At 38.7% G+C, this 27807-nt stretch overlaps 1 protein-coding gene across 3 annotated transcripts in view; it reads right to left on the reverse strand.

The window, feature by feature from the left end:
- The window catches only part of FAT3 (FAT atypical cadherin 3), a 540254-nt gene that overhangs the window by 362279 nt on the left and 150168 nt on the right, over positions 1-27807 (reverse strand). For all 3 annotated transcript variants that reach the window (XM_057695201.1, XM_057695200.1, XM_057695199.1), the window contains exon 2: positions 13696-14010. In XM_057695201.1, coding sequence (XP_057551184.1) covers positions 13696-14010 — 315 coding nt within the window. The remainder of the gene's footprint in view (positions 1-13695; positions 14011-27807) is intronic.

A 27807-nucleotide genomic window follows, 5' to 3' on the forward strand; every position in this document is an offset into this window, starting at 1 on the left:
TCCGGAAATGATTATAGCAACTCAATGCCACACAAGTCTCTCATCAAATCCTCTATCCCTTTTAGAACTCCCCAAATTATTAAATTTAACCAGATCACAAGTACTGCAAAACACACAAAAAATGAGCTAACTAAAACCCAGATTGACTAATATAAAACCTGCTGAATTCTTAGATTCCACATATAAGCAATATCATATGATACCTGTCTTCCTCTGTCTGACTAACTTCCCTTAGTAAGATCATCTCTAGGTCCATCCATGTATCACTTATATGTGGAAGCTTATACAAAATGATACAAATGAACTTATATACAAAACAGAAATAGTCCCACAGACATAAAAAACAAATTTATGGTTACCAAAGGGGAAGGGGGGGGTGTGGTAAACTAAGAGTTTGGGATTAGCAGATACACACTACCATGTAAAAAACAGATAAACAACAAGGACCTACTGTATAGCACAGGGAACTGTATTCAGTGTTTTGTAATAACTTATAAGGGAAAAGATTCTGGAAAATAAATAGATATGTATGTATAATTGAATCACTTTCCTGTACACCTGAAACTAACACAACATTATAAATCAACTATACTTTAAGTAAAAAAGCAAGGCATAAAAGAAAACTTTAAAAAAACTTGCTAAATTCTTAATATTTGGTCTAGTAAGAAGAGCAGTGTACTATGAGCCCTGGGTTCTGCCAACTACCTTTACTTCCTTAGAACTCAACCTTCCCATCTGTACCCCGGGACTGTATCTTGCATAGTTTCCAAGGCATGCCGTAATGAAGTACCACAAACTGGGTGGCTGAACACAACAGAAACTTACTCTCATACAATTCTGGAGGTGTCAGCAGGGCCATGCTTCCTCTGAAGGCTCTAGGGGAGAACCTTTCCCTGACCTTTCCTGGCTTCTGGTGGATGCTGGTAATTCAAACTCTGCTTCTAGCTCCCCATGGCCATCTTCCCTCTGTCTGTGTCTCTGTGTCACATATCCCTCTTCTAATAATAAGGACAGCAGTCACTGAATTAGGGTCCACCTAATGCAATAGGACCTCATTTTAACTCGATTACAACTACAAAGAACTTATTTCCAAATAAGGTCACATTCACAGGTACAGGGGGATTAGGACATCAACATGTCTTTTGGGGGGACACAATTCAACCTCTAAATACCTGCAAAACAAAGAGTGTGTACAATCACCTGAAAGAATTCCCTGAGCACCAGAGTCCTCGGATCATTAACGCATGCACTGAGTTGCTTACATTTTCACACTCAGTGGCATTTGTCTTCAGCATTGGGGACCATGAATCAGAGCAACCCTAGTTCTGCACTATCAGCTGGGTGGCCTTAGGAAAGTCACCGAGGTGCCCACAGGCCCACTCTCTTACAGGACTGTGATAAGGGCTAAATTAGCGACTATGTGAAAACACGGGTATGGCTCCGCACGGAGCATACCTGCACTCCGGCTTCTCTGGTTTAAAGGTCCTCTTCCCACCCTTCCATCACCCCTGGGAGGGAGGGGGCACACACCAGGGAGTATCTAGGAGTCCCCTTAACAACGTCGGGGAAGAATGAAGAGAGGCGGGCAGTGGTTTCAATTAAAATTCACTGTTTCTCTCAGAACAGAAGAAAGTAATAAACCAATGTAGTAAATTACTGCTGTGGAATTAATGTCCAGATAAAAGAAATGAAAGGGGAATTTACGACCTTAATCAATCTCTTTTTTTCATCTATATATATAACTCCATCATCTGCTTTATTTACGTGACTCTATCACCCTCCCAAATAATTCTCAGTAATTTCCAGCAGCCGCGAGGCCGGCAGCTGAGCCCCAGGGGTAGGCTGGGTATCTACTGGATGTCTGTGAACACCACCCCTCCCTCCCCTCCCTCCTCAGTGGGCTAGAGGACACAGAGCAGCATGGAGGCCCAAGCAATACCGCTGGCCACCCAGGAGCGGCATCCGTGCCCTCAGGGAGGCGCCTCTGAGCCACCCGCATGCCCAGGGGCGGTTCCCAGCCAGTCATCTCTTCCCTCCAGCGCATGTTCCTTCAGTCTTCCCTCCCTTCTACCCAAGGTCCCCTGGAATTCAATTTTATAGAAGTCAGCACCTGAAAATCCTTTCTCCAAGCAATAGTCATATTAGCTCAAAGATCCGAATCTGTTGCTCACAAACGCTGTTGCCTAACTAGCAGTCCTGTCCATCGCAATGTGACTTAATTTGGAGGTCAGAGTTTTCCTTCCTATTACTGCTGGTGGCACCAGTTCCCACTTAGTGAAGTCTTCACATCCTATGGTGTATCCAAGGACAGTGATCTGGGGCACTGGTCTAAGTCCCCATGAATCCACCAGTTCCCTGGGGCTGGTAAATGAACACTGCAGAGATGCCAAAGACCTCAGAGAGCCTTAATCTAGATACAGCACTGCAGAATTCCCATCTGAGGGCAAAAGGATTATTTTTTCTTTTTCATTCACTTTTATCCCAGGGAAGAAACAATCCACATATTTATCTGTCAGAAGGCTGACGTTGAGCAGGAACAGGATTTGGAGCTGCTTAAGCATTTCAAGGGAATAAACCTTGGGACCCTCAAAATAATCCCTTGATGCTTTTTTCTGAAGAACGCTGTGCAAAACTGACTTTGATGAGAATTTTTTCACCAGCCAAATCCTCTCCAAATACTCGGAGTTGAGAAAACAATAACTGCATCCACGTTCATTCTGTTGGAAGTTTTGTTATTGTTTTGTTCTTTTTTTGCTAATGGATTTGATTTCAAATATTCATAAAGCCTTTAAAATACAAAGAACCTGGATTTAGAGGGAAGTGAGCGGCAGCTTTAGATTTCTTCCTTTTTTACTTTATTTCATTTTATTATTATTAATATATATTTGCATCTGTATCTATATATAGTTATATGCACACAAGCACTTTTTGCAAATGTTAACAATACCATCACACCTCCCTCATTAGTTACTCATTTTGTACAGGGTATTTTGTTAAAGGCATATGAAATAGAGTCTTAGAAAATACTCCACATTGGTTCGGTGGTTTTCAACGGGGGCAATTTTTACCCCAGGGGATGTTTGACAATGCCTGGAGGTATTCTGGCTGTCACAACTAGCAGAAGGGGCACTACTGGCATCTCGTAGAGGCCAGAAATGTTGCTAAACATCTTATAATGCATAGCACAGGCCCCCACAACAAAGACTTACCCAGTCCAAAGTGTCGAAAGTACTGACGTTGAGAAACTCTGAAATCAGTATTTACATTCAAAACCAGCATTCAAAAAAAAAAAAAAAAATCAAGCCACAGGAAGCCAGAGCCTGAATCCACACTAGCTGAAAGCATGTTCTCCCTCGAGATGCATCCCCCTCCCCGCCCCCTTGACACCAAGCCCTCTGCACCCTCACAACGCCCCCATCCCTCAGTCCACACTTATGAGTTGATCAAATGGGGAAACACACAGTCTCCCCAGAGACACAATGACAGTGCAGAAAAGTTCCCTTTGTCCTTGTTCATGTGAAGCACATTCACAGGGATGCAAAGGTCACCACTGAATTTAAATAACCTCCCGTGATAAATCTGCATGAGGCCGATTTGTTCTACTGGACTTGTTGGATTAAATGAACACAATTTAATGTTCTATAGGACAAGGCCTCCTTTCATGGCTGAAAGAAGGAGCGAGGGTGATTTACAGTTTCATACATACTCATTCGCTACATTATCTGCTTTGTGCCTGGACTTATGAATATCCACTCATCATCCAGCGGTCATTTCTATCCATTCTGGAGAATTTAGCTTTCCATTAGGAAGGAACAAGGAACAAGAGACTGTAACAAGAGATTTCTGCAATGTTCACTCAGAAGAAAAAGCATCAATATTTGTCCCCTTGTCCCTCACCTTGTGTGTTTTTTCTTTTTAATCTCTGATGTAACATAAAGCCAGATCTCCTTCTGTTTTCCAGGAAAAGGTGGTTTTCTAAGCAGATTATCCCCAAACAGAGCTGGACATGAATAGAAGGTTTTTACTTAAGATACCAGATTATTTTTGAGCAGCACTGTCATATGAGCCACCGCTCTTTTCATAATGATAAACTAATATCAATTGTTTGTTGATTCATTAAAGTAGTTCTGAATTCCACTTGGCAACAGATTCCGCTTAATTCTATATATTTGGAAATAAAAGTATATCCAAACATTAATATAACCCGGATATTTTGTTAAACACAAGTCTTAGGAATCACAATGTTTTTGCTCATGGACCATTAAAGAGACAGGATTTTCATTTTTCTCTACTTCATAAAACAGAATGTATAAACAAGGATATGATAGTTGATTGTGAGGGTGGGTGCAGAGAGCACTTTGCATTCTTGGTCGAATCTCAAAACCCTAGCACTGTAAGCACGAGTGTATACCTGAAACTAACACAACATTGTAAATCAACTACATTCCCATAAAATTTTAAAAATAAGAGTGCGTGGATAAATTATAAAGTTGGCTACCTTGTCCTCAGGTGCATCTCTCAGCACTGTGTTACTCCCTCTTTTCTTTCCCTTTGGATACTGAAGTCCAGAGTTTTTTTGTTTTTTTTTTATAAATTTATTTATTTACTTTATTTATTGGCTGCATTGGGTCTTTGTTGCTGCACGAGGGATTTCTCTAGTTGCAGCGACTGGGGCTACTCTTCATTGCGGTGCACAGGTCTCTCATTGCAGTGGCTTCTCTTGTTGCAGAGCATGGGCTCCAGGCTTGTGGGCTTCAGTAGTTGTGGCTCCCAGGCTCTAGAGCACAGACTCAGTAATGGTGGCACACGGGCTTAGTTTCGCCACGGCATGTGGGATCTTCCCAGCCCAGGGATCAAACCCGTGTGCCCTGCGTTCTTAGGTGAATTCTTTTTACTTTAAAAGAACTTTTATTGAGATACAGTAAACAGACAATAAACTGCATATATTTAGAGTGCACAATTTGGTATTTTTTTTTCTTTTTAGTAATGTATATATGGCAACCCCAATCTCCCAATTCATTCCCCCCCAACCCTCCCTGCTTTTCCCACTTGGTGTCCATATGTTTGTTCTCTATATCTGTGTCTCTGTTTCTGCCTTGCAAACCAGTTGATTTCTACCATTTTTCTATATTGCACATATGTGTCAATAAACGATTTTTGTTTTTCTCTTTCTGACTCACTTCACTGGATGACAGTCTCTAGGTCCATCCATGTCTCTAAAAAAGTCCCAGTTTCATTCCTTTTTACAGCTGAGTAATATTCCATTGTATATATGTATGTCAGGTGGATTCTTAACCACTGAGCCACCAGGGAAGTCCTAGAGTGTTTTTTTTTTTCTTTTTTTTAAGAACTTTGATTGAGATACAGTTAACAGACAATAAACTGCACATATTTAGAGTGTACAATTTGGTATTTTTTTTCTTATTAGTAATGTATATAGGGCAATCCCAATCTCCCAGTTCATTCCCCCCCACCCTCCCCACTTGGTGTCCATATGTTTGTTCTCTACATCTGTGTCTCTATTTCTGCCTTGCAAACTGGTTGATCTCTACCATTTTTCTATATTCCGCATATATGTGTTAATATACGATATTTGTTTTTATCTTTCTGACTCACTTCACTCTGGATGACAGTCTCCAGGTCCATCCATGTCTCTACAAATGTCCCAGTTTCATTGGTTTTTACAGCTGAGTAATATTCCATTGTATATATGTACCACATCTTCTTTATCCATTCATCTGTTGATGGACATTTAGGTTGCTTCCATGTCCTGGTTATTGCAAAATAGGCTGCAATGAACATTGGAGTGCATGTGTCTTTTTGAATTATGGTGTTCTCTGGGTATATGCCCAGTAGTGGGATTGCTGGTCACATAGTAACTATTTTTAGTTTTGCAAGGAACCTCCATACTGTTCTCCATAGTGGCTATATCAATTTACATTCCCACCAACGGTGCAAGAGCATTCCCTTTTCTCCACACCCTCTCCAGCATTTACTGTTTGTACATTTTCTGATGATGCCCATTCTAACCAGTGTGAGGTGATACCTCATTGTAGTTTTGACTTGCATTTCTCTAATAATTAGCGATATTGAGCAGCTTTTCATGTGCTTCTTGGCTGTCCGTATGTCTTCTTTGGAGAAATGCCTATTTAGGTCTTCTGCCCATTTTTTGGTTGGGTTGTTTGTTTTTTGATATTGAGTTGGATGAACTGTTTATATATTTCAGAGATTAATCCTTTGTCTGTTGATTCATCTGCAAATATTTTCTCCCATTCTGAGGGTTGTTTTTTCGTTTTGCTTATAGTTTCCTTTGCTGTGCAGAAGCTTTGAAGTTTCATTAGGTCCCACTTATTTATTTTTGTTTTTATTTCCATTACTCTAGGGGGTGGATCAAAAAAGATCTTGCTGTTATTTACGTAGAAGAGTGTTCTTCCTATGTTTTCCTCTAGGAGTTTTATAGTGTCTGGCCTTACATTTAGGTCTTTAATCCATTTTGAGTTTATGTTTGTGTATGGTGTTAAGGAGTGTTCTAATTTCATTCTTTTACAAGCAGCTGTCCAGTTTTCCCAGTACCACTTATTGATGAGGCTGCCTTTTCTCTATTGTATATCCTTGCCTTCTTTGTCATAGATTAGTTGACCACAGTTTATCTCTGGTCTTTCTATCCTGTTCCATTGATCTATATTTCTGCTTTTGTGCCAGTACCGTACTGTCTTGATCACTGTAGCCTTGTAGTCTAGTTTGAAGTCAGGAAGCCTGATTCCACCAGTTCCATCTTTCCTTCTCAAGATTGCTTTGGCTACTCTGGGTCTTTTGCATTTCCATACAAATCATAAGATTTCTTGTTGTAGTTCTGTGAAAAATGCCATTGATAATTTGATGGGGATTGCATTGAATCTGTAAATTGCTTTGGGTAGTATAGTCATTTTCACAATGTTGATTCTTCCAATCCAAGAACATGGTATGTCCCTTCATCTGTTTGTGTCATCTTTGATTTCTTTCATTAGTGTCTTATAGTTTTCTGAATACAGGTCTTTTACCTCCTTGATTAGGTTTATTCCTAGGTATTTTATTCTTTTTGTTGCAGTGGTGAATGGGATTGTTTCCTTAATTTCTCTTTCTGATCTTTCTTTGTTAGTGTATAGAAATGCAAGAGATTTCTGTGTGTTAATTTTGTATCCTGCAACTTTACCAAATTCATTGATTAGCTCAAGTAGCTTTCTGGTGGCCGCTTTAGGATTTTCTATGTATAGTATCATGTCATCTGTAAACAGTGACAGTTTTACTTCTTTTCCAATTTGGAGTCCTTTTATTTCTTTTTATTCTCTGATTGCTGTGGCAAGGATTTCCAAAACTATGTTGAATAGTAATGGAGAGAGTGGACATCCTTGTCTTGTTCCTGATCTTAGAGGGAATGCTTGCAGTTTTTCACCACTGAGAATGATGGTTGCTGTGGGTTTGTTGTATATGGCCTTTATTATGTTGAGGTAGATTCCCTCTATGCCCACCTTCTGGAGAGTTTTTATCATAAGTAGGTGTTGAATTTTGTCAAAAGCTTTTTCTGCATCTATTGAGATGATCATGTGGTTTTTATTCTACAATTTGTTAATATGGTGTATCACATTGATTGGTTTGCGTATATTGAAGAATCCTTGCATTCCAGGGATAAACCCCACTTGATCATGGTGTACGATCCTTTGAATGTGTTGTTGGATTCTGTTGGCTAGTATTTTATTGAGGTTTTTTGCATCTAAATTCATCAGTGATATTGGTCTGTAATTTTCTTTTTTTGTAGTACCTTTGTCTGGTTTTGGTATCGGGGTACCTAGAGTCTTGATAACCAAGCTTTCAGGGGAGCAGTGTCAGCATTACATAGGAACTTGTTAGAAATGCAAATTATCAAGCTCCACCCCAGAATCTATAGTCTAACAAGCTTGCCAGGTGATTATCATCACGCTGAAATATGGCCTAGTTTTTTCTCTCTCTGTTACCCTTCTGGGTAACACTTACCAGCTTTGTCTTATACCATATACCTAAAGGCAAGCTGATATTATTTAGAGTTGGTTAAAACACCAATGACATCCAATATTTTAACGTTATCCCTCCTCTTTGAATAGGGAAAAATGTCTAAGCCCAAGGGAGTCAATAGCTCAGGGTAGGCTTTGAGGTATTCCTACAGCAGACATTCTTTTGAAGAAGATCTCTTTCTCTCAACTCCCATGAGAAGAAGAGAGGGCAGTGTGTCTTCCTACACATAAGTATACTTTGATCAGGTTAATCCCAAGAGGCTCACACAAAGTAAAAGAAAGCTGAGCTTCATCTCTACTCAAATATAGGTGGAGATGCCAGCGGCCAGAGCACGGGCCAAAGAGAGACATCACAACTGCAGGAAGGCATTTAGAAAGCCTGTGCTCTGGCTAGTCAACCATCAAAAGGTCTGGATGAAGTAAAGCTCACTTCAGAGACACAGACACTCAATACAGCATATGCTAATCCTGGATCTATGTTTAACACAAGCAAAGGAAAGAATAAAGGGATATCTCTTAGGTATGTTTTTTCTCTCTAAAAAGTATTGTAATAGGTCGCTCAGAAGGAAGATATAAAACCCAAGGATTTTAAAAATCTAAATATCATCAAACAAAAATAAAAGAGATAAGCATAGTTGCTACTTCTAATATCTTCCAACACTCCAGACACTTATGAGTCTTTCAAAATTCCTTTTCTAATGATATAAATCTCTCCAACTAGCTCAAGTAGCAGTGGATGGGCTTGCAAGGTCAGCTTACCTTGCTCATAGTCCCTGGGTAATTTTCTCGCTTTTCTCTTTGCAGAGTGACCCATTCTTCATGGCCCACTTCAGGGGTCTGCAAAGTCCTCACATCATCCTCTCCCATTCCAGCTGGCATTGAACTCTGCCTCACCCAGACATGTCACCCTGTTCATAGCTTATATTCCACAGAGTCTGACTATTTATTTTTTATAAACTTCCTTTCATTCTTGCTAAGGTGTGTCATGTGTGTGATGGTCCTATTTTTTCCCATGAGAATAAATTCCCTGAATGCAGTCATGTCTTATACGTCTGCCCTATCACCTATCCCGCCAATGCCTGGGGTCCAGGACAGCAGTGGCACACAGTAGTGCACAACACACTTTACAAAACCCAATGGGCGGTCCCAGTGCCACATATCAACTAGGAAGGGAAGACATCACTGCCTTTCAAGTATGTCTCATTTGCAGCAACATGGATAGACCTAGAGATTATCCTACTGAGTGAAATAAGTCAGAGAGAGAAAAACAAATATCATATATCAGTTATATGTGGGATCTAAAAAATGATACAAATGAACTTATTCACAAAAGAAAAACAGACCCACAGACGTAGAAACAAACTTACGGTTACCAAAGGGGAAAGAGGGGGGATAAATTAGGAGTTTGAGATTAAAAGATACACACTACTATATATAAAACAGATAATAAGGTTCTACTGTATAGCACAGGGAACTATATTCAATATCTTGTAATAACCTCTAATAGAAAAGAATCTGAAAAAGAACATATATATGTATATACATAACTGAATCAGTTTGCCATGCATCTGAAACTAACAAAACATTGTAAATCAACTATACTTCAAAAAAAAAAAAAAAAGACAGGGCTTCCCTGGTGGTGCAGTGGTTAAGAATCCGCCTGCCAATGCAGGGGACACGTGTTCAAGCCCTGGTCCGGGAAGATCCCACATACCGCGGAGCAACTAAGTCCGTGAGCCACGACTACTGAACCCTCGAGCCACAGCTACTGGAGCCCATATGCCTAGAGCCCAAGGTCTGCAACAAGAGAAGCCACCACAAGAAGCCCGTGCACCACAATGAAGAGTAGCCCCCACTCTTCACAGCTACAAAAAGCCTGCGCACATCAACAAAGACCCAGTGTAGTCAATAAATAAATAGATTAAAAAAAAAAAGACAGTGGGGTTGGGGAGCGGTATGGTTGCAACTCATATAAACTTGACTCTAGTGGGGAAAACAGGATGATTAATAACAATAACAACCACATTTATTGAGTGCTCCACTAAATGCTGGTGTGCTGGCACTGTGCTAAATGGTTCCCATGCTGTAGACAAGACTACAATAAACACTCTGAAATCCTAGAGGAACTTCGCACACCTGTTCCCTAATTCAGCCTGGATGACCACTCAGCAGCCAGCTTGAATTTCCTTACACGTGCTGGAAGGATGCATTTGAGTTTCTGCTCACCCAGAGAGACAGGTGAGCACCAGCCTGCTGGGTGTCTCCCGCTTGGAACATGTGGGTAGGGCTCCGGTTACTGAGTAGCTAAGGCAGGCACATGCGGGAAGCTGCCTTTGATTGAAATCAACTGTTCAGCCTGGAATTAATCAAGGGTTCTCCGTACAGGCCAGAAAGGACCTCAGAGAATTACAGCTTTTGTTTTCCTTTTTAAGCCACAGGAATTACTGAAGAAAGTCCATAGACTACTGACTTTAAGTGATTTTAAGTCTGGTAGGAAAAAAACAAAAAACAAAAAACAAAAAGTAGAAAACAGGGTGTTCATTAGAGAAATCTCTCTCCCTTCCTGAGTCCAGGACATCTGTTATCTGCTGCAAGCTTTGGACCTTAAGTATTGACATTATTCGAGTTTGCATTAATCATTTTAATCTTTATTTATTATGGAGTGCATTGCCAAAGCAAAACGAAACTCTATAAATTTCAGCTGTACCATAGAGGAAGGAATGAAAGGTCAGTTTACCAGAGTCCACCTTCAGTTGAAAAAATTTAAAGCGTAAATCTTACCTAAACATATCAGTTAGGTACACCTCCCCCTTCATTCCTGAAAATGTTACATTAACATAGCTGTTGAAGACAAAGGACTTCAGAGAGACAGCAAGTGTGCCAAAAATTAAAGCATCTCTTTGGAGAGTTGCTTGAATTGGATGGAAATTGCTCCACAGGCAGCATTACATTTAGAGCAACAAACTTCACAAGAGTTATACCAGGCTCATGGTTCTGTGAATTTCAATAGAAATAGGCATAGCAATAACATGATTCTTATAGAACTTTGTAGTTCACCAATGGCCTTCAAACACATCATGATATTCAGACTTCTTGAGCAACTCCTATGAAGTAAGCAAGGTCATTTTCATTTTCTAGGTAAGAATCTGAGGTCTAAGGAGATTAAATGATATGCCTGTGATCAGAGTTACCGCAGTCAGGATGGGGTATCAGCTTTCTTTGCACAGTTTCAGTGTGCCACGCACTGTGGTAAGCATTTTACATAAGGACCCCATGTTCCTTGCAACACTCTTTTCTCACTAAAAACTGAAGTTCAGAGAGGTTCAATAATTTGCCCAAGCTCACAAAGCCCAGGATGTCTGATTTAGTCTATGTTTTCCCTGTCTGTGGTTGATGGTGTTTCCCAGTTAGAAGTGCAGAGCAAGGGTTTGAAAACCAGGACTTCTAATCCCAAATGTTACCTCCTGCGTGAAGCACTCCCTGACCACCACTCTGACCCACCTCATATTGAGTGAAACTCCTTTAACATAATCAATTACTGCACTCTTTCACTATATCATAAATATTTGTCATTTTGTTCATCTCATGTACCTTTGGGTCTCTGAAAGGCTTGAACCGTCTCTTACATTTATAACTGTATTTATTAGATCTTGTGTGGAAACTAGTAGGCACAATACATGTTTGGTCAATGACTAAATGGGTAAACTAAACCCAATATTTTCTTACTGTGTATGTCTGAGAATTACAAAGTGTGCTATGTATTCCTTTTAGACGATTAGAAAAGTTGGCCTAAAATGTCATTCCTGGCAAAAATCATTTTTAAAAATCTTTGGAAAGGACAGAGAAATTATAAATATGATTAAGGCTCTTATTATGCAATATAGGCCAAATTTTGATAATGTAGAATTCATACACAAACTTTTCAAAACTGTATAAAAGACAGCTCTAGTTACATGACTCTCTACATGTTCTTCTCTGCAAATAATGTGCAATCTATGGTCTTCCTCTCCAACCCAAATTCTTCCCTGTGACATTTATTCTTTCTTTAATTTCAGCCATGAGTAGAGGAAGAAATCAGTTGACACTGCCCTTGTGCAGTGTCTTTTAAAGAAGAGGGTGCTGGGTTCACTCTTACTGACTCAAGCACCAACGGAATCAAGAGGGAGGACTTAGAATCTGACTGGGGTTTTCAGATTCCACAGGGGCTGTGAAATATGAAGATGTCTATGCCCTCAACTTCTTTCCTGTGACTTTTTTTGTCTCTGTTCTTTCTCCCTCTTAACTTGCTGAAGTATCTGAATTCATTTCTCTGTCACCATATTACACAAGGCTCTTGGCTATACTGAGAAACTGAATCAGGAAGGCGGGTCTTCACATGCATGGGCAGCTTCCCCTGCTTAACGGGGTGCTGAAAGCATGGGCATGGCTCCAATTCTCTGAGTCTTCTTCAAGTTCAAGGAGGCCTGAATCAGACACTGATAGCTCATGCCCACTCTCTGTCTCCTAACAAAATGAGAGTCAGATTCTGATTCAACACTTTTCAAATGATCAAATGCTAAACTCTGCTTGACAAAATGACTGACCCACTCATAATTAGAAAAAAATCAGTAGTTTCGGGGGAAAAAAAACCCTTGGCGTTTTCTTTAAATTATATTAATGGGAATCAGGCATTTATAAAATGCTTGGAGTCAGCTGTATGTTTCTACTTGAACAAACATGAGCAGGAGAAATACCTATCAACTCAATCAGGCCTTTGTTAGGAAAGTGGGGCATGTCCCCACCAACAAACATCAATCACCTAGCCTAACTTTTGACCAATATCAACTCGCCCAGAGTGAAAGAGCAATAGTATCTTTTTTACATTCTTCTAAATTTCAATTAATTAAGCTCTATCCATCACAACTCTCACTGTTTTACCTGCTTGTTCAGATATAAGAGAGGCAAATCTCAAGAAAGCAACAAATTTCTGAGATTTACTCTGCAAAGCATTTTTTTTTCCAGTGTATGTACTTGTCTCAGAATGCATTCAACCAAACTCCACACCTGCCCCTCTGATCCTTAGTCAATAAGTTAAGTTTTCGGTGCAATCTCTAGAAATTTTTTGAACAAAAATCCAGAAAATTAAAAATATGTATGTTTTATGTAAACATTTAGATACTGGAATTTCTTCTAAACATTGACATTTCATTGATAGGTAGTACAGAAAGCACAAAAAATCTGGGGCTTAAAGTTGATGCTTTAAGGAGGTTATTTATAGCAAGTTGGACTAAGGCCAAGCAAAGGAGAAGTTCCTAGAAAGAGGCGTGTCGCAAAGCCAACTACCCACAGAATCCAGCATGGCCCAGGTTACTCTCTCCCAAGATAGAGAAAGGGGGCAGCTAGCTCTCTGAATGGCCTAGGAACTATTTTTTAAATTATGAGTAAAGCAAATCTAAGGCTTCCTGTGAAAGCCTCCAATTTTTATTAGATCACTTCACCTCAATGTCAGTTGAAATTAAAACATACCAAACCAGACAGGGAAAATGCTCACCTTTTCAGAGGCGGTTCCCAGAAAGGAGTATGCTGTTCTCCACACAATAAAATAAATAAGAGGGTATAGCAAGTGTCAGACTCATGAATTTAAAAGGTGGGCTAACAACTAAACAACATCACACGAGCATTCCCTTACCTGTTTTGATGTTGATGACAAAAAAGTTCTGAGGATTCCCACTTGTGATCCTGTATGTCAGTTTTTCATTGGAACTAGAGTCGGGGTCCTCGGCCTGGATCTGAATGACAGATACATCCTTTGGAGAGTTTTCCATGACGACAGGATAATAAATAGGTTCCGAGGTCAGCGGGGCATTGTCATTCACGTCTTCAATTTCAATGTAGACCTCAAGAGTGGAATAGAGTGGAACAACGCCCCGATCTGTGGCATACACAGTCAGCCAGTACGACCCCGTTGTCTCTCGATCAAGAATGTCTGCAGTGGAGATGACCCCTAAGAGAAAGCAGAGAAAGTGTGACTGCTATAGCAAAACTGGAAGACGTTAAGTCAATCATCCCAAATTGAGGAGAGCTGTGCTAAGTGATCTTGGCATACGAAAAACAAAATCCATCACACAAAATTAAATTAAGACGTTTCTCTTTACAACAGAACATTATGCAAAACCATACTAACTAGTTCTTCTACTGTTTGAGAAGTATAATTATATTCACAAATACTTTATTTGAATTTTGGGGATAGACATAACTATACACATGTGCGCGCGTGCACGCGCGCACACACACACACACACACACACACACACAAGACAATTGGGAGCAATGGGAAGAGAGTTGGCCAGAGATCAAAACATTTCCCACGATGCATGGGAAATTAGTGCACCATCACATCAATATTTCCATTTGACCTGATATTGAATTGACTTCCTATGCAACAAAGAGCTTTCAGGGATACATTATTTTGCCTGTTCATTCACGAAAATGAAAAAGATGTTTCAAATGTTCTTTTGCCTGTTAGGATGGAAAATATTTTGCATGAAAAAATATAAGCTGCTTTGGTACTGTTTCCCTACAAATCAAATGTCACAGTTATTCCAAAAGAATCAGAGAAGAAGCCATAATCCATACCAACATACTTTCTGAATGAGCTCCAGCCCCCTCAAGAACTCTACAGAGGGCGCTAAATAAACTCTAAGCCACTTCGAGGAACACTCATGGACAATCATTTTAAATTAGGAACAGAAAAATGCCCAATCTGCTCCCTGCCACCTTTCCTATTTCATGATTGAAACAAACACCAACCAGGAAATCAAACATCTGCCAGAAAAGCCAAAGAGAAAACACAGTGCTCTTGAATATCTTTACAGCCCTTAAGCAAACCACCAAGGCTACAGAAACTTACTACAGGAACTCTTAAGTACTTTCCATTGTGATGGGAAAACTCTGGGGTTCAGTTTATAAAATCTCTAAAAGTAGTCAGGATACTCATGGAAGGGATGTAATTCGTGTAAATCTTTATACCCTAAAAAACATCCATGGAAGGAGTCAGGAAACAGTTCTCCAATTCTGGCCCAAATTCTCTATCCTCTGTACTCCTGTTGCAGTTTTGACTGTATTAGGCACATAATTTTGTCTGTAGATCTTGCATAAGCAAACTGCCAAGTATATCACCTGGGACGGAGGAGGGCATCTGTCCAGAAACAGTTAGGAAGGAATAGTCAAAGCTGCTTAAAATTCAGAACAGCTATGCGATGTGTAGGGAGGTAGCCCAAACTGATTTTGAAGTTTCAGCTCTAAAATTATCCACTAAATAGCTCTGTAAGCTTTATAATTCTCTCTTATTAATAAGGGCATCAAGTCTCAAATGTTGAGTACATATCTTGTCCAAGGTTGTACGGCTGGTTGTAGAAGAATCCAGGTCTGCCTGCCTTGAATGCTCCAGTTTCAAATCCAGACTCCATTATTTACTAGCTCCTTCACCCTGGACAAGGTGTTTAAACCAAGCAAGCCTAGTTTTATTACCCATGTCTCAGTGCCGTGGTGATCATGTAATTAAATGTATGCTGAGAGTTTGGCAAAATTCTTGCAACACAGTAGATGCTGAGTATATGTTAAATCAATATGAATCAAAAGCAATACCCAAAGCCTTGTAAAATAGTAACCACAGCCCCAAAGCAAGGGACAATCTTGAGAGGAGGATAGATTGGGATGGAAAGTCTTGTTAGATTTTTTTTTTTCCTCTCTGGTCATGCAGTGTATTGTTGCTTGGTCTTTGTGACTTGCCCATGACACCTTTTTATGAAAATATCTGGCCTCTTTGGTGAAAAGCAAAGTCAGTCTATTAAAAAGAGAACTTAATAAGCAACGAAATCAAAGAAGTTAGGTCAGCTTTGTCTGTACCTTGCCTGATCACCCACCATGCATTCACTCACGTGCACACACAAGCATGCACTTGCGTGTACAGACACACACACACACACACACACACACAAAGTCTGTAGTCACAGAATTGCTCTGTGATCCCTGGAAGTCACTTAAATCTCTTTTCTTGCACCTGTCAGACTGGGAGGTGGTATATTACAGACTGTGGACATTAAATGATTTTGAGAAGTCCTTGGATGAAAGGCATCCACCAATATAAATTAAAATATATGGGTAGAATTTTACTCTTATTTTTTAATGAAACATCAGACATATCCTCTAGAAGTTAGAATTCTCTCTCACAAAGATAAAACATGTCTATGGCTGTATTTACTCATTAAGAAGTGCAAATGAGTTTCTTGGAATACAGTGTTCAGGCATCACTCTCATGATCCAAACATTTGAGGACAAAATGAAAAGAATGACTCTGAAATGTGTTGACAATTATTATAAGATTCATCCAAGGCTCCATATTAACCATATTCAACAACCAGTGATAGCATTTCCTCACTTTCTTCAATGCTTCACAGCTAGTTATGATTCATGTGGTCACAATTAAAAATGTAAATCCACATGAGATTTTCTGTCAAGCAAAAACTCACTTCTGAGGTTACCCAAAGACGGCCAAAACCATGTCATAAGCCCAGAGCTTTGTAACAACTACCATGCATTTCCTTATTACTTTTTTCAATTGAGGTATAATTGACATACAATAAACTATACACACTCAAAGTAAACAATTTGTAAGTTTTGATACTCATGAAACCATCACCACCATCAAGATAACGAATATGACCATCACCTCCAAAAGTATTCTCCTTCTCACTTTTAATCTAATAAAAAGGCTCTCAAATTTTCCCTACCCCCAGGCAACCGGATTAGCTTTGTCACTACAGACTAATTTGCATTTTCTAGAATTTTATAGAAACAGAATGATACAGTATGTGCTCTTATTGTCTGGCTTCTTTCACCCCAGATTAATTATTTTGATATTTATCCATACTGTCATACATAACAAAATGCAACAGACCTTTTAATTTCTAAGTAGTATTCCATTGCACACATATAGCAAAAATTTTTTTAACCATTGACTTGTTGGACATTTAGGTTGCTTTCAATTTTTTGGTATTATCTAAGTATCTAAGAAATCTTTGCCTACCCAAGGTCACAAAGATTTTTCTCCTGTGTTTTCTTCCAGAAGTTTAAAGCCTTAGGTTTTTTATTTATACATTTGATGAATTTGGAGTTAATATTTGTATATGGTACAAGGTATGGACCTAAGCTCATTTTTTCATATGTAAATGTTCATTGTGCCAGCCCCATTTGTTGAAAAGACTATCTTTTCCCCACTGAATTGCCTTTGCATCTTTGTTAAAACTCAACTGACGATGTAAGTATGGATTTGGACTCTGCATTCGGTTTCATTGATCTGTTTGTCTATTTTTACATCAATATCACACTTTCTTAATATAGCTTCATAATTAGTCTTGAAATCAGGAAGTGTAAGTCTTGCAATTTTGCTCTTCTTTTTCAAAGTTGTTTGGGTTATTCCAGATCCTTTGTGTTTCCATTTGAAGTATAGAATCAGCTTTAGAATCCACATTAAATTTAGAAAAATCTATTCGGATTTTTACTAGGATTATATTGACTCTATAAATCATTTTGGAAAGAACATACATCTTAACAACTTTGAGTCTACTATCCATGAAGATTGTATATCTCTATTAATTAATGTTTTCTTTTAATTCTCTAAGCAATGCTGTATAGTTTCAGTATACAGATCTTGCACATCTTTTGTCAAATTTATCTCTAGGCGTTTCATACTTTGATACTATCATAAATGGTGTCAACTTAAAAAAAGGGCACAACGTGAGAGTTTTGAGTTAAGTTTTATTTGGGGCAAAATGAGGACTGCAGCCCAGGAGATAGCATCCCAGATAGCTCTGAGAAACTGTCCCAAAGAGGCAGGGGGGAAGCTCAATATATATGTGGTTTGGTGAAATGGAAAAACATGCAATCAAGCACATATTGTTTACAGACGGTTACTGCTAGTCACAAGGAGCAGTCATCACCATGAAGGATTTTAGTGTTTTTCTACATATGAGGCAATACAAGAATTGGGCCCATAAAGTTGGCTCCTAAAAATATCTAACTATCTAAAGAGATGTTCTGCCAGTTTTTCACAGAGCACAGAGTCCCTCATTTAGCTCTCCACCCTGAACACCTTTCAGGGGGGTGTTGACAGCAGCTGCAGCAGCACATGATTTAATCTTTGTAGAGGTAGATGGCAAATGCCAATGGTGGATGCCATAGTTGACAATGGCATTATTATTTTAACTTCAATTGTTCGTGGTTAGTGTATAAAATACAACTGATTTTTGTATATTGACCTTATAGCTTGCAACCTTGTTATACTCACTTATTAGTTATAACAGGGTTTTTACAAATTCCATAGTGTTTTCTATATAGATGATATTATCTCCAAATAAAGACAGTTTTATAACCACTATCATCACCTCCACACTCATGACTATTTAATCATTGTGTGCTGGTATTATGATAGGTGCAATAAATGCATTCATCATTAAATTTTCTAAACCCATCATTCATTCAGCAAATATTTATTAATACCAAGCACTCATGAGATAGTTACTGCTTTCATCTCCATTTTACAGGTATGGAAACAGATTTAAGTTAAGTAACTTGTGAATGATCACTCATCCAGTAAACAGAAGATCCCATTCTCAAATCTTGGCCGGTCAATCTTGAGATTGGTTGTTAACCAAAACAACATTATTGTCTTTTTAATCCATACAGACATCAGACTCACATAATATTTTATGTCCAAAGAAATTATTTTTTCTTCTCTGCTAGAGAAGTATTATTAATTGGGCAAACAGTATTGAGTTAATATGATACTTTCCTACTTGACTTTTACATATTGACTGTAGAAATCATAAAAAAGTACTACTTGGTATATCTTTGTAGAATATAAAAACACAAACACAACAGTACTGAGTCTCTGCAAAGAGAGTCACTTTTGATTTATCAAAATATGCAGAACATAAATGTTTGTGACATATTCATAGTCTGTTACTTAACACAGTCCAGGAGTTTCATCTCCAGAAAAGAGTCTCCATCCATCTGCCTGTTAGAAAAAGTACATTTTACAAGGAGAGTATCTGGCTGCTTAATCACTGTGGTCTCACTGCATACAACAGTGCCTGGTATGTAGCAGACACTCAAAAAATGTTTGTGAATGAATTTAACTCCTCACACTGAATCAGCAGTAGGTTAGTTTACATCACTGATTAGAGAAGTCAGCCTTACTCAATCAGACCTGGAAGGGACTTTGAAGATCAATAGGTATAACCAACCCCCTAGTAATTAATAGGTATATGCCTCCCACATCAGGCCTGACCCAGCACCCAGCCTCCACTCTGAGTCTGGTGATAGATATGGCCCTTGTCATTTACTAGGGAGTTTCAGCTAATGCAGAGTTCTTCACACTGAGGCAAAATTTCAGTCTCTCTAATATGAATGCATCCCTTACTCACATTCCAGAGTAAAACAGAACAAGTCTGCAAACCACCGTTCACCTGTGATAGCTCTTCAAATATCAAAAGATATTTCAAACATCAACCCTCTCTTTCCAGGGTTCTTCTTCTCCAGTCTTCCTCACGTGCCGCATAGGCTGCTAATCTCTTCTTCCTCGTCTCTGCTCTGAATCAGCAGGGTATGACCTCTATCCATGCACAAACATGTACTGAGTGGGGCTAGGGATGAGCAATTAATAAATCTTATTTAAAAAATAAACTATCCACAGTGAGCTTCTAGCAAATTCCAGGGAGTGCTGCTCAGTAGACAGGACTCAGGTGGAATATCCCAGATGGAGATACATCCTACCCACTTTGATTTTCACCTATCACAGAAATGCTCAATGTGGATTCAGCTGAGATGCCCAAATTTATGCTGATATTTATGAAAATAAAAAAAAAATCTTTAGAAATACAGTTGGGATCTTTTATACTCTTTGTTTTTGAGACATGTTTATGTGTATAAAATTTTTCTTTCCCTGTTTCTTCTTTACTTGCTGTATAATAAGCTTAGTAGCAGACTAGAATTATTTGGGGAACCTAATATTTAATTGTATAAGCAGATACACAAACAGTGCTTTGTTTGTTTGTTTGTTTATTAGAACTGTGTACAGCTTGCAGTGGAATTAGTTGATCCCAGCATGAAGCACATGTTAGCTATAAGTTTTCTTTCTTACAAACAAATATTAGAAAAACTATATGCACCGTGTTCTTATAGACTAAGCTCTAAATATTGGAGATGAAAGGGAAAAATGTATGGAGCTGTTCAAATCAGATGACCATCATACACTGGATTTTTCAGTTTACCTATTTTCCAGCCCTATCCCCATGAGGCACCAACATCTCAAATGACATCTTGCCCCAAAAGAATGACACCCAAATACCCGCAACAACTCTAAAGCAATCTGTCAACAAATGGTTCAGGGAATGCTTTGGAGGCCATGTGCCCATAATGTGATGAAAATCCCTCTGCCTGGATAAGTATTATACATTTGGAGGAAGTTACAAAAAAAGACAACAAAAAACTTTTAAAAACCCCTGGTGGCATATTCTTTGTAGATACCTCTAATAGAGGTTTACTTGTGCATATGTATTTACTTCTCATCGCAATGAGGCAAAATATTAACTCCGAAATCTCAGTGCATTTAAAATTTGTGTTAACTTTTTATTTTGAAATAATCATAGACTAACAGGAAGGTGCAAAGAAATGGACAGGAGTCCCTGGGCCACCTTCACCCAGCTTTCCCCAATGTCAACATCTAAGTACATTTTGAAATTGCTTATTTCTTCAAGAATCAAACACTTAACTAAATTTATTTCTGAGAGAACATGGAATTCTTTCACAGGCTCCAGAATCCCTTTTGGCCAACGCTTGCTTGCCTTTATTTAGGAGGATCACACAGATACTATTTTTCTTTCTTTTCCTATTCATCCCCAGACTTGTATAAAGCTCTTATTGCCTTAGGAAAGATCAATGTTCTGAGCTGAATGTGGTGACAATTAAGGGAAGAATGGGGATTTTATCCTCATAAGCCCAACCAGGGTCATTCCATGCACACCCATGGTCATATCTATAACTGTTACCACTCTGAAATATACTGAAATCAACTAAAATCAGCTAAAAGGGGATGAACCAAGATGCACAGAGCAATTGTGGTGAAGAGAATCTTAACCTAGATGTTTAAAATGCTTCAAATATATTTTCACATATACAAGTTATATGTATACGCTTTTTTATACTTAATATATCACGTATTTGACACACAATATATTTAAATACTGTAATTAAAGGCACTTTTTAAAGTGGGAATTTTAAGTGAATCACCCAGCTAATCAAGTGGCAAAGTCAGGCCTGGAATCTGGAGCTGTGAATAGCAGCTTACACTCTTTGCATTACTGGAGTTGCCCACTGATTTACCCACATGTGTCCATTACCATGAAAAAGAAGGCAATTCCAGGCCCCTGCGCGCCTCACAGGGGGTTGGTATCAGCTCTTTGGTAATAGGAAATTCAATAGTTTCATTACTTTCCTCCATTTCTAAAAGCTGCTGTAAGACATTATTCTGAATCCATTTTTATATCTTCTCAGAAGATTCTCAGATGTTGGAATGGTTTGAGACCAGAAGAATGAGAAGACCAAGTCTTCCTTAAATATCCATTACTTCTTCGCTTTTGTACAAAGGAGTCTGCACACCCTGCTCCTTCAGTCCCTGCCTTCCCAAACCAAACCACCTTTCCTGTTCTTCAAGGAGGTTTCAGATTCAGAGAACACCCCTCACCCAGCCAGCCAGAGGGTCTGGGGTGTTCCCCATCTGCCTTTATCTTAGCACTTTATTTTTGTCCCTTTTCCAATCTACTACAAGCTCCCTATGGGTAGAGACCATCCTGTCTTATTTTTCTCTATTCTAGGATGGTGGCGAGAAATTTGGAACACTATAAATGTTGAATAAATAAATGAAGGATAACATCATAATATCTGGTAAATGCAGGCAAGTTGGGATGTCTGGCTCTTTATAGACAAGCACTCTGATGAATAGCTACATTAGGAAAAGCAAAACTTGAGTCATCTAGCTATCCTGCTAGCCTGTGATCACTAGGCAAAATAAAATGGGATAGATTGAGCTTGTCATCGATTTTACACTTCTCTAGCATATATGCAGAACTGACAGTTAACTGGCTCTGAAAGTCAACTCTCTGTCTGTGAATTATCCTATTTAATAAGACAATTTTCTTAAAAACCATGTCCAGTTTTGAGTTGTCCCTTTACTACCTAGAATGCGGATAGTGTCATGGTAATATCCTCAAGGCCTGAACCCAAGATGCAGCTTGATGAAGACATCAGTTGATTTTATCATGCACTTCCATACTGTACTGCTCACAGGTAACACAGCACAGGCAGCCAGAATTAAAGCTCCAGGCCTCCAGATAGAGAACCAGCATGGCGCTCTCTCTCTGGCCTCTCATCAGCCCAGACACTTTTGTTTTACTCTGTTCCCTCCTCTTCATGCCAACTCCTATTGATTAGATATCTTTCATCTTTGTAGAAGGAGAAGAAAAATCCACAGCTCAGTTGTGGGAAACAATTATGTCCTGAAATGCAAGCCCCCTTCATTCCATGTTATTTCACAAGGCTCAGAGCTGGAGAGCTGCACATTAGATTAAGGCAAAAGACTGCAGGCTGAATTCAAGCTTTTATTTGGAGTTAATGAAAATGGACAGCTCTCCTTGTCTGTTTGGGACCCAGGAATTCTAAAACTTAGCTGCGTGCTCGAAAGCCTCCCATGAAGTTCCGTGTGCTCAGTAAACGTACACATGGTATTTGTTTTTTGTTTTAAGAACAAACTTTTTGGGACCAGTTTTCAGTGGACTCAAAATGTACACCTGTTCTCTCTACAGTAATTCTGGTCTGTGCAGCTGGCACCAGGTGTCAAGAGCCTGAAAACAAGAATTGGATAGAGGACGAGGCTGTGAGCAACACATCCAGCTTGCCTTGTTTTGTTTTGTTTTCCTTCTTCTGTATCCCAGATTATTCCCAGCCTCAGATCCTTTCTGCGGTCTCTGCTAATTTGCATACCTCCCACACCCAGCACAATGACCTGGATCCACACAGGCAAATAGAAAGAAAGGTTGAAATTTAAAGCAATGGAGAAAATGATGTCAGACAATATATGAAATAAAGTGAAGAAGCGGTTGTGTTAAGTGTCTAAAAGCATGGAGGTTATTTCATGAAAGGCAGTAATTAGCTGGATTCTGTTTCTTTAGAAGAAATGAACATAAACTTCAGCACAAAGCATTTTGCTTAGCTAGAAATATTTTCTAGCGATGTGAGATGAACAAAGGGCTAGCTCTCTGAGGGAAGCTGGTTTCTGTCTATTCCTATGTTTCAGTGATAGGAGAGAGAGTGAGAGCAGAGCAAGAGCTAGAGAGGGAGAGACAAGGAAAGAAAGAAAAAGAAAGAGAGAGACAGGAAGAAAGGAAGGAAGGGAGGGAGGGAAGGAGGAAGGAAGGAAGGAAGAGAGGAAGGGAGGAAGGGAAAGAAAGAAAGAAAGAAAGAAAGAAAGAGAGAGAGAGAGAGAAAGAAAGAAAGAAAGAAAGAAAGAAAGAAAGAAAGAAAGAAAGAAAGAAAGAAAGAAAGAAAGAGAAAAGAAAGGAAAGAAAGAAGGAAAGAAAGAAAAAGAAGGAAGGAAGGAAGAAAGGAAGGAAGGAAGGAGAAAGAAAGAAAAGAAAGAGAAAAAGAAAGAAAGGAAGGAAGAAAGAAAGAAAAAGAAAGAAAAGGAGAGAAGGAAAGAAGGAGGGAGGGAGGGAAGGAGGGAGGAGAAAGAGAGAGAGAGAGGGAGGAAGGAAGGAAGGAAGGAAGGAAGGAAGGAAGGAAAGAAAAATAAAGAGGCATCTTTTGCCTAGCAGAAACTTTTGGCCCATTCAAATTGGTTACTAGGTAAATCTTTGTGTTGGAAAAAAAATGACTTCATTGTAGAAGAAAATACGCAAAATAAATATGTTTTAAAAACACTGATTATTTCATGAGCCAGAGATAATGACTGTTAAATCCTTGATGTATTGCCTTTGTTCTATATTACATTCACCCCAGAGCAGCATATTTCTCTGTGATTGTGGATCCTCACTTACCATCATCTACTGAACAGCTTTCCATATTGATAACTGTAGTTCTGAACATTTTGCTTTTAATGGCCGTGTAGTAATGCGCAGTTGCCCACTAGCCCATTAACAATAAAATTTAAGCTCCCTAAGTGCAAAATTTTTCTCTGTTGCTTCACTGTTGTACACCCCAGAGGAGTGGCTAGTATACACTAGACGCGCAATAAATACTTGTTGAAATACACATTGTTTATCATTTATTTAATGAAGCCCCTCTTGCTAAGTCATTTATTAGGTCATATTTTATCTTTTGCTATTATAACTCATGCTTAGATGAATAACCATGCATCTATATCTTTTTCAATTATTTCTTAGGATAAATCCTAGAAGTCGAAATGATGAGTCGAAGGGTCTGTACATTTTTAAATGCATTTGAATCAATTGTCTTCCAGAAAGGCTACACTAATTACAATCTCACCAGCAGTTTCTGATCACATTTTTTTACTAACTCTTTATAAGACCTGTATTATTGCTTGTGAACTAAAACCCGAAATAAAAAACAATCTGCAACTGACCATCAATAGAGGTAACAGCTGACCTTATAAAAACCTTTGAAACATTCCTCACTGTATTTTAACCATTCGACTCAATGACAAAATGCCATGTTTTTGTGGTGAGATAAAACATTATTGACAGAGAGATGGTGCTAAAAATTTTATTGAAAAGAAAGACTTTACAGGAGGCACAACTTTAATTAAATTAAATCTGTCCACAAAACCATTCTTCAGCCTTGAAAAGTGCTGTGGGATTTTTAAATGAAATGTCAAAGCATAACCTTTAGCTTTTTGAGTAAGAACATTAGATATTAGGTATTAGTCATACTTTAATCCAATATTTAGACTTATCTACTACCAACTTCCACTCAGCACAAAGGACACCTGGGTCCTCTAAGCAGACTAGCTCTGTAAGAGTCTTCATTTGGACTGGGAATTTTTTTCTCCTCCACCCCCCCCCACAGTTTTATTGAGATACAATTGATGTACATCCCAGTAGAAGTTTAAGGTGTATGGCATAATGGTTTGTGAAATGTTTATCACAATAAGTTTAATTAGCATCCATGATCTTATGTAGATACACACACACAAAAATCTGAGACTGGGAATTCGAGTTTTGCTTAGAAAAGGCTTTTCACTTTCAAGAAGTTAGACTTGAAGAAAGATCCCCTGAACCAAAATGGGCAAATGCTTTGGAGTCTGTGCACATACAGACATATTCTCAAAAGCTCCTGTGTTTACTCTGCAAGAAATGCAGGATAGTACAAAATCCACTCTTAAAAATGGGACTGCTCCACTTGAACTTTCTGGAAATTTTCCTTTTTGGAAAACTTTTTCTCCAAGTTAAAGGGAAGACTTTTTCCTTCTTTTTGATTTCTCCTATTATCAGAATACGGAAACTATAAGTCAAGCGGCATCCACCCAGATACAAAGAAAGCTCTTATCTACCACCCCACAAGGAGCATTAGCTTTCAGTAACTTCCTAATAAAATAATGAAAGCATACAGCTCACTTATTCTTTTCTCAAGTGAATGCGCTCTGACTTTCACAGCTGAGTGGATATTTACCAAGAAAATATCTTTACTGAGGTTACACAGATAACTGTGTATTTGATACCCAAATAGTGAATTGAGTCCCCTGGCAAAAACGCACTCTAGGTGATGGAAGTTAAACAGAGAGCAAACAAAGGAAGCTGGATGTGGGTCTAAGTTTAGTATTGTTGCTGCTTTTTCCTATATGTGGCTGAAAACTTATAACTACGTTTGTTATAAGTTTGTAAAAGCTTATCTAGCAGAAAAGTATCCTACAGAACTTCTGTCTTCTTTCATCCTTTCAGGTTAAATCTCACTAAATTGCTTTTTCCTTTCACCAGGGTTGTCAAAATCACACAGACAATGCCATACTTAGGTAATTAAGTTAGGTTGATTAGGTTATAGTGACTATACATGCCCATTAGAGCACATGAATAAAATCCTTGAAACCACCTTACCTTTCTTCACAATAGAAACAATAAACTCTTTGCTTTCCTATTTATAACCAAATAAGCACCTACAATAGCCCAAAGAAACCAAGGCCCAGAAGGAGGAAAGTGTCTGGTTTTCGCTAATTGAGTTTCTCCCATTCTCATCTTCTATAGATTCCTTGGATTGTTTTCCAATTTTCATTCGCATTTCAACCCATTAAATGGTTCTAACCTCTGACACGCGCACACCACCCCGGATTCATCTTCTATTCATAATTGAGATGAAATGTGCCCACTTGCTCTGTCGACAGCACCAGAGGCACTAACAAGACACAGAAAAATACTCACTCTGTTAGCCCAGCCTTTGAGGAGAAAACAAAAGCAGACTCCTCATCTAGCTACAGTCCTTAAAATCACTGTGCACAGGCACAAGGCTTACATTTTTGGTAAATATGTAATTGTTGGCTTGCAGTGAGAAGCGAAAAGAAGAGGGGAAAAATGCTGCTATTAAGACTAGTTTGTTGTTACCATGATGACTTTATGCTGCAGATAGGGCAGCTTTTTCAAAATTTCTATACTTAAAAGTGCTTAGCAATTCTAAGCTGTGTAAATAGCAATACAGGTAAATGTTAGTTTTAGGGCAAATTATTGAGATTTGTGAACAAATTGCTGTGCAGTTTTCTCAACACGGAGATGAAAAATCATGCTGATTTTTCTTCCCTTTGCAAGAACATTAATTTAGATACTGCCCATAATGTGACTCAAGTAATATGCATGGAATCAGAAACAACTATTTTAGGAACTCTAAAAATAAAGCAGTAATAAGGTGATCTGTATCACTGTGAAAATTTAAGATAATATGAAAATTATATTATATTATATTATATTATATTAACATATTGATTAAAACATGTTTGTGAATGGCTCCCACAAAGGGTTCTAATGTTAGGTATAGACAGTGTATGTACATTACTGACAAATTTCCAATATCCAAGGGAAAGTTGAGTCACTGACATTAAAATGTATAAGACTGGTATTTGGAGGCATTGCTCAACAAATGCAGTTGAACTCTCCTGGGTTAAACTCAGGATAGTTCCCTGTCAGACAATACGGATATGCTAGGATCAAAGAGAAAAGAGGGGAGGTGTTTGGAAAGGAGGCCTCTGGGTTCTCATCGCTACACCCACCCTTCCTCCTTTTGTGCATTACACTTTAGAGTCCAACAGGGGTGAAATCCCAGGTACCTATGGAAGGTTGCAACAGCAAAGAACATGGGAAATGTGGCATTAAAGAGAATGCAGGGAGAAAGACAAATACCATATAATATCACTTATATGTGGAATCTAAAATATGACATAAATGAACTTATCTATGAAACAGAAACAGACTCACAGACACAGAGAACAGACTTGTGGTTGCCAAGGGGGAAATGGGGGAAGGCTGGAGTGGGAGTTTGGGATTAGCAGATGCAAACTATTATATATAGAATAGATAAACAACAAGGTCCTACTGTATATATAGCACAGGGGAACCATATTCAATGCCTGGTCATAAAATATAATGCAAAAGAATATGAAAAAGAATGCATATATATGTAGAAGTGAATCACTCTGCTGTACAACAGAAATTAATGCAATATTGTAAATCACCTGTACTTCAATAAA

Source organism: Hippopotamus amphibius, chromosome 9 (assembly GCF_030028045.1).
Source record: "Hippopotamus amphibius kiboko isolate mHipAmp2 chromosome 9, mHipAmp2.hap2, whole genome shotgun sequence".
In the NCBI taxonomy this organism is placed as follows: Eukaryota; Metazoa; Chordata; class Mammalia; order Artiodactyla; family Hippopotamidae; genus Hippopotamus; species Hippopotamus amphibius.